This window comes from Lolium rigidum, chromosome 1 (genome assembly GCF_022539505.1).
Source record: "Lolium rigidum isolate FL_2022 chromosome 1, APGP_CSIRO_Lrig_0.1, whole genome shotgun sequence".
NCBI classification, from domain to species: Eukaryota; Viridiplantae; Streptophyta; class Magnoliopsida; order Poales; family Poaceae; genus Lolium; species Lolium rigidum.
Window position 1 is genome coordinate 216,539,460 of NC_061508.1, and position 7,484 is coordinate 216,546,943.

Consider the following 7,484-nt stretch of genomic DNA (forward strand, 5'->3'; position numbering starts at 1 on the left):
CACCCTCTTGTTGGATGATGAACACCACTAACTGTGTAGGATTACACGAACCCTCAATGCCGGAGTTAACAAGCTCCACAATATTCAATGTTCATATTTAAATAACCTTAGAGTGCATGACAGATCAACATAACCAAACCAAGTACTAACATAGCATGCACACTGTCACCTTCACACTACGAAAGGAGGCATAGATCACATCAATACCATCATAGCAATAGTTAACTTCATAATCTACAAGAGATCACAATCATAGCCTACGCCAAGTACTACACGATGCACACACTTGTCACCATTACACCGTGCGGGAGGAATAAACTACTTTAATAACATCGGTAGAGTAGCACACGGATAAATTGTGATACAAAACACATTGCAATCATAAAGAGATATAAATACGCACTTCACTATGCCATTCATAACGAGTGAATAAGTATTACGTGAAATATAGCCTAAGAGACCCACACGGTGCACACACTCGTCACCTTTACACACGTGGGACAAGGAGTCTCCGGAGATCACATAAGTAAAACCCACTTGACTAGCATAATGACATCTAGATTACAAGCATCATCATATGAATCTCAATCATGTAAGGCAGCTCATGAGATTATTGTATTGAAGCACATAGGAGAGAGATTAACCACATAGCTACCGGTACAGCCCTTAGCCTCGATGGAGAACTACTCCCTCCTCATGGGAGACAAGCAGCGTTGATGAAGATGGCGGTGGTGTCGATGGAGGAGCCTTCCGGGGGCACTTCCCCGTCCGGCGGCGTGCCGGAACGGAGACTCCTGTCCCCCAGATCTTGGCTTCGCGATGGCGGCGGCTCTGGAAGGTTTCTCGTACCGTGGCTTTTTTCGTCTCGAGGTTTTAGGTCAGGGACCTTTATATAGGCGAAGAGGCGGCGTCAGAAGGTCAACGAGGCGACGACACAACAGGGGGGCGCGCCCCCCCCTTGGGCCGCGCCGGCCTGTCATCTGGGGCCCACAGGGCCCTCCTCTGGCGGCTCTCGGGTGTTCTGGAAGCTTCGTGGAAAAATAGGATGCTGGGCGTTGATTTCATCCGATTCCGAGAATATTTCCTTACTAGAATTTCCGGAACCAAAAACAGCAGAAAATAGGAACCGGCCCTTCGGCATCTCGTCAATAGGTTAGTTCCGGAAAACGCATAAATATGACATAAAGTATGCATAAAACATGTAGATATCATCAATAATGTGGCATGGAACATAAGAAATTATCGATACGTCGGAGACGTATCACACGCCATCCCCGATCCTCCGAGGCGCGCTCGGGGACTCCGGACGAAAGAATTTGGCGCGAAACGTCGTGTGGACCCTCGTAGTCGGCGACAGGAAAGCCAAATCATGTCGATTTCCCTCCAATTTTCTTGCATATCCCAATTCTCTCCCGCCGAATTTGTGGATAGGCATCTCCATTCTCCTCCTCGTCTTCTCGTCCACCACCATGCCGCCGAAGGCGAGGAAGCCGCAGTCGCTGAAGGATCGGCCGCCGGGTCTGTCCAACGCACAGTGGGCGGCGGATGTCGAGCGGCGCCAGATCGAAACAAGCGCCAGTGCGGAGAGGGAGAAAAAAACTCTCCGCGAAGAGGGCGGCGACGGCCGCCCAGGACGAACAAGCGAGGAAGATCTCCATGGCCATGAGCATGGGCCATGCTCGCGGCGGTGGCGCCTCCACCATGTTCCCCGGCCAATGGCCGATGCAAGGTACAAGCAGTTCCCCGTCGACTTTCTCCCCTTCGAGCTTCTCGCCGTCGTCGCCTGCCATGTTCCAAGAGGCCACCTACGGCCAAACGTCTAGGTTCACGCCGTCGCCGCCCGAGCTCGCCATCGGCAACCTGAACGAGAACCAGCACGAGGGCATCTCGCCGGCCCTGCAACGAGGGCCACTCCCGTTCGGTGCGATGGCGGCGCCGAACGACGAGGTGATCCACGAGATGATCAACTCCGGCTCCATGGCCGCCACTGCGAGCCCGGGGTTCTTCACGCAAGAGGAGGCGAGGGCGATGGCAGCTGGCGCGGCGCGCAACGAGTGGGTGGAGGATGTGGCCGACGGAAGCCAAGCAGTCGAAGAAGAAAAAGAACCGCCAACTCAAGCCGAGGTCGCCGATGACAACTTGTCGAAGGGAAAGAAGAAGAGGAAGAAGGACTCGCTGCTTGCCGAACCGCGTATCAAATGGACGGGGAAGGAAGAGGAGTGCCTCGCCGAAGCTTGGATGACCGTGTCCATGAACGGCATAACCGGGGCCAATCAGTCGTATGACACGTATTGGCTTCGAGTGAAGCAGGCGTTCGATGAACGCAAGCTCGTCGAGCCCTACTTCAACAAGACGATCATGAACCAGGGAGACAAGGCCATGGGCACCCATTGGGGGATCATACAGACAGCGTGTAGCAAATGGCACGGCATATAGGAGGAGATCGAGACTCGCCCAGAGAGCGGCGCCGACTTCGAACAAAAGGTTAGCTGTCCCCGCCGTGTCTGCCTGTGTAGTGATCGCCGTGAGCTGACCCGTCTCGCCGTCCTCTTTTGCCCCAGATGCGCCGTGCTTTCGACATGTACCATGACGAAACCGGCTTGACGTTCAAGTTCCTGAACGTCTTCTCCCGCATCGAGAGGTGCGAGAAGTGGGCGGAAACCCGCAAGAACCTCGCCAAGAGCAAGAACGAACAGTACAACCCCGACACTCCGGCGCCTGTCTCGTCGGATGGCCGCCCGGAACTCGGCCAGAAGAAGCTGAAAGACCTCAAAAAGATGGGCCATCCCGCCGAGAGGCTGCAGGCGTCGTTCGACAAGTGCTGGGCCGACGCGAGGACGCACGCCGCCGGGAGGGACGACAAGTTCGACGGCAGGTGGAGGGAGATGCTCGCCAACCAAGGCGCCCGGATCGCCCTCGTCGAAGACGACGGCGGCGGCGAAGAAGAGGAACACAGACTTGGCGTTTCGATGGGCGGCAACACGGCCACGATGGACGAGGAGACGAGGATTTGGTACGAGGGCCATCGCACCGACATCCTCCGACCCACTCCGGCCAGTTCTTCTTCATCTCCGGCTCCTACCTCGTCTTCCTCACCGTCTACGACGTCGACTGCCGCCGCTGCGACGTCGGCCGCCGCTTCGACCACGGCGTGTGAGGAAACTGGACCGTCGGACACCGCCGTGCCAGGCGGGACTGCCGACGCTCCTGTTTCAGTGTAATTTTCCTACGATCGCCGATCTGTGGCTGATCCTTTTGCCGATCAACTGGTCGTATTTGTAGCGGGACGACGATTTGTTTGAATTTCGACTATGTCCGGCGAATTTCGGGTGGACGACTGGAAATATGATTCTTCCCACGTTTTTATTTCGTTCAATCCGGCGGTTGTTTCGTCCGGATTTCGAGCGTGAGGAGGCCAAACGAGTGGAGATGCTCTTACATTATCTGGGCTAGGAGATCGATATAGAAGAAAGCCCGTACCCAAATTCTGCGAGGCCCAGAAACCCAACTCAATCTCCCGTCCGGTCTTCTTCCTCTCGAAGCGAAGCGAAGCGACCCGCCCCGCGGCGAGGCGAGAGATCTCCGAAACCCTAGCCCAGCCAGCATCTGCTACCCCAAGGAGCCGGAACCGGAACCGGACACTGCTCGAGATGGGCGCGGAGGAGGACGCCACCGCCCGCCGCGAGCGCCTCAAGGCCCTCCGCGCCGCCAAGGAGCTCCTCTCCGCCCCCGACGCCGCCCCTGCCACAGAGCAGCAGTATGGTCTTCCCTTCCTCTCTTCCCGCCTCCCCACTCTTCTGGCTGTGCTTTGCTCTTGCGAGCGGAACTGCTCTGCCTGCTTGTCTCTCTGTGTCGGTATACTGCGAGTACAGAAATCCTCGTAGAGCAGCCGGATTTGGTGGTATGCGTAGCCTGAGAACGGTGAATTTGGCAGGGTTGGGTGTTACATAATATTTTACTGCAGTAGCTGGCTACTTGAAACTTGTTCACCAATTTTTAGCTCTCAGGTTGACACGAGCGTTGTCCTTATTGCTGGTGTACTGCTTCATAGCAAAAATCCGAAGCAAAACATTCTGAAAAGTTAGAACTGATGGTTCAGTTTTGGTGCGCCATTATTGTCCACATTATGTGTACATCTCACAGGGATTCAAGTACTTCGGCACTTGTTCTCTGAAGATATTTCAAGTTGTCTAAATGTACTATTCAGGGATCAGGTTTATGTGCATCGTATAAATGTCTTTGTGCGTTGACTAGATATTCCTGCGTTATATATTAAACCATGCCAACAAGTGACGAACTGATCAGCAGATATTTATTTGATAAGAATACAAAGCATTCTGTTATGTGTTCTTGCACCTCTGTCTGATCTGTTCTCCCAAGACAACCTGATCAGGAGAACTTAATTAAGGACGTACTAGATAGTGGGCTAAACCATGAGAATAATGTATGGATTTAGGAAGTGCAAATTATTGTTTCTGTTTCAGCTCATCTAACTGATTTTTGTGTTTGCTTACTCCATTAGGAATGGTAAACATGGGGCCACAGAAGAACAGGTAGACCAACCAAAAGTACCAGGTCCTGTGGATGCAACCGAGGATGGCTTGAAGGAGTCTGACGGACTTGAAGACAATGGGTATGCTATTGAACGGATGGGATTCACTTGCTAGCATGTTTGAGTGTCGTTTGCATTCTGCATTATATACTCCATATATACTAATTTGCTGAGTCCTTTTATGTCATTTGAATATTTGCACCTGACTGAAAGTTGGAACTGGTTCCAGATGTTAAATTTCATCATGTTTGTCATTCTGATAAGGCTGGATTGATTATATCTTCACAGCAATGCCTTGCCATGTATAGTCTCATGATATATGCTTGGTAAAGTCAGTATACATATTAGATTGTTAAGATAGCACATCATGTTAAACATTCACTGGATCGTTAGTCATACTAATGCTGCATGTCCTGTTTATTTACAAGTAGCTGAAACATTTCTTCCATGCTAGATGCTACTTTGTTGAAAAAGCAGACCATCATGTGAACTGCTGGATCAGTGAATAGCTTTTAGCATACTTTATATCTTTTTCATGGTAACCTGTATCATTTGTTCACAAGTATGCAACCTTTTTGATGCAGCGAGATGCCACTGAAGTTCAGAAACTACCTTCCTCATGATGAGCAGCTTCGAGGCGGTAAGGTGGCTCCGTTGTCTCTTCCCAAGTTTGAAGATCCAATTGCTGCTGATGCTGCTGAGCCAAAGCAGCTCGAGGTAACACTTCCAGATCCATCAAATCCCACCGTAATGATACAGTGGCATATCCTGGCATCATTCACGAGGCTAACTCACCATATTTACCTGCAGAACCCTTTCGGGAACATTGCTCCGAAGAACCCAAACTGGGACCTGAAACGGGATGTCCAGAAGAGGACCGACAAGCTGGAGAAGCGCACGCAGAAAGCTCTGGCGGAGATTGCATGTGAGTAGCAACTGGTAGATGATAATTGATTCAGTTTGTTTTCGGCACAGTTTGCATATTGTGCATTTAATTACTCATGTTGAACCACCCCAACCCTGAGCAGTGGAGCAGCAAAAGGAGAAAGAGGCACTAGAGGAGGGAAGCGATGTGGCAGCTCAAGAGTGAAGCGGTACTGTTGGCGGTCCAAATATTTTCATGGCAGTGGAGAGGAATCAGCTCGGGTCTCAAACCTTTGTGTGTTTGTAATGTGTGGTGTGGGTGATTTAGGGGAAGTGTAGATGTGTTTGTGCACGGTCCATGGATAACACTTCTCATTCAGTATCCAGAATTTTGAGTTGTGCTGATGGTTAGGGTTGAATTAACCGTGCATAATCTGTCTCACGAATTCAATTTGTAGATGGCTAGCCGTGGAGATGGTTAGGGCTGATGCTTTCTTTGCAATTGACCGTTCAACGGATCGAGAATTTTGCTGGGTTCTCGGTTAGTTGCTACAGTAACACATTTAAGTTCTGAAATTTGACTGGATATGTGCTGCATAATAATAGTGCTCTTTTCTGGGAGTGATGTTTTGGCACATGGGAGCGTATGCTCCCTTTATTTTGAAATACATGTTAGATACATTTTAAAATGTCAAAAAATTAAAACAAAAATTTTGCACGTACATCTTCATGTGCTACGTGCTCACAAAGTCGTTTCATGAAAAATCGACATGTCATGTTGCGTGTGTAAAAAAGACAAAATTCGGTGCTGAAACAAAGACTTGTCACAAGATAAATTTTCTTTTGTTTTCGCTTAGACTACAAAAAATATTATTTTTTCGTGAAACTTGACGAATACACATGTATTATGGAGACTAGTTGAATGCCCGTGCGTTGCTACGGTCCCATAGTGCTTTTATTGGATAGAATATGTTTCACAAGTGCTGATGGCGTGCATGCGATTTTTTTTTAAATAATACACTTTTTAATGTTTAATCCAGAAATAATATTAGTTTTAAGGCAATTCCAGAAATAATACACCGTCGGGGTCCGTAAGCCCGAATTAGTTAGATCGGGGTCACCGAACCCGAAGTGCGAGGAATCTCCGGCCGGCCGCGCGGAGACGTCTATTTTCGGGGTCAGCACGCCCGACTCGCTTTTGTCGGGCTCAGCGCGCCCGAGACGGCTTTTGTCGGCCACGCGCGGGCGATGTCGGGCTGTCTCCTGGTCAGGAGCAGGCCGTGTCGGGGAGGGCCATCCCGAAGTGCTGATTCGGGGACGCCGTGTCCGAAATTGTTGGGCAATAAATGTCGGCCGACGCGCGGTGCTGCTGGCCGATGCCCAGCTCTTCTTCCTCCTGCAGCTCTCTGAGTTCATCTCAGCGCTCTCTCTCTCATTTGCTCTCAGTCCAGCAGCGTTTTCTCTCATTTCTGAGCGATTTAGCCAGCCATTTGTTGTAGTTTGACCACCAAATGCTGTAGAATTAGCTGATCTATAGATGGGTTAGTTTTTAAGGCGTTTTGGTGGAGGTGGAGGTGGTGTTGGTGGTGGTGGAGGTGGTGGTGGTGGAGCTGGTGGCGGTGGTGCTGCTGCTGCTGCGTGGTGGTGGAGCTGCTGCGGGGTGGAGGAGTGAGCTGCTGACAGAGGTGTTTGGCACGCTTCAAGGGTAAACCCTAATTCCTGGTATTAGATGGTGTAATCATAATGCATGTTGCGTTCGTTAGCTTCGCACATTAGTTAGTGTAATATGTACCGGTAGATAGTATTTATTTAGGAATGCAGGTGCTAGATTTTTATTTATTTTAGAGTGTAGGTGCTAGATTTTTTTGACGAGTCTGTAATTTGTATAGGTGAGCAAATATGTCAGATAGTGATGGGGATATGCCCATAGGGGGTGGGTCGCCAGTCCCACTCGCCGTAAAGACGAAGGCCCAGGAGGACTGCCAGTCGCCCAAGCGACTGGGCCCAAAGGCGACTGGGCCGCGATCCTAAGGAGAAGATCCGTGCGACTCGGATTAGAAGATTACTT

At 50.4% G+C, this 7,484-nt stretch overlaps 1 protein-coding gene across 1 annotated transcript; it reads left to right on the plus strand.

Moving 5' to 3' along the window:
- Positions 1 to 3,635: 3,635 nt before the first annotated feature.
- On the plus strand, positions 3,636 to 5,835 carry LOC124683149 (coiled-coil domain-containing protein 12-like). Its single transcript, XM_047217719.1, has 5 exons — positions 3,636 to 3,757; positions 4,523 to 4,633; positions 5,137 to 5,269; positions 5,363 to 5,477; positions 5,581 to 5,835. The coding sequence occupies exons 1-5, from the start codon at positions 3,651 to 3,653 to the stop codon at positions 5,640 to 5,642; spliced, it is 528 nt and encodes a 175-aa protein (XP_047073675.1). The 5' UTR covers positions 3,636 to 3,650; the 3' UTR covers positions 5,643 to 5,835.
- Positions 5,836 to 7,484: the final 1,649 nt, after the last annotated feature.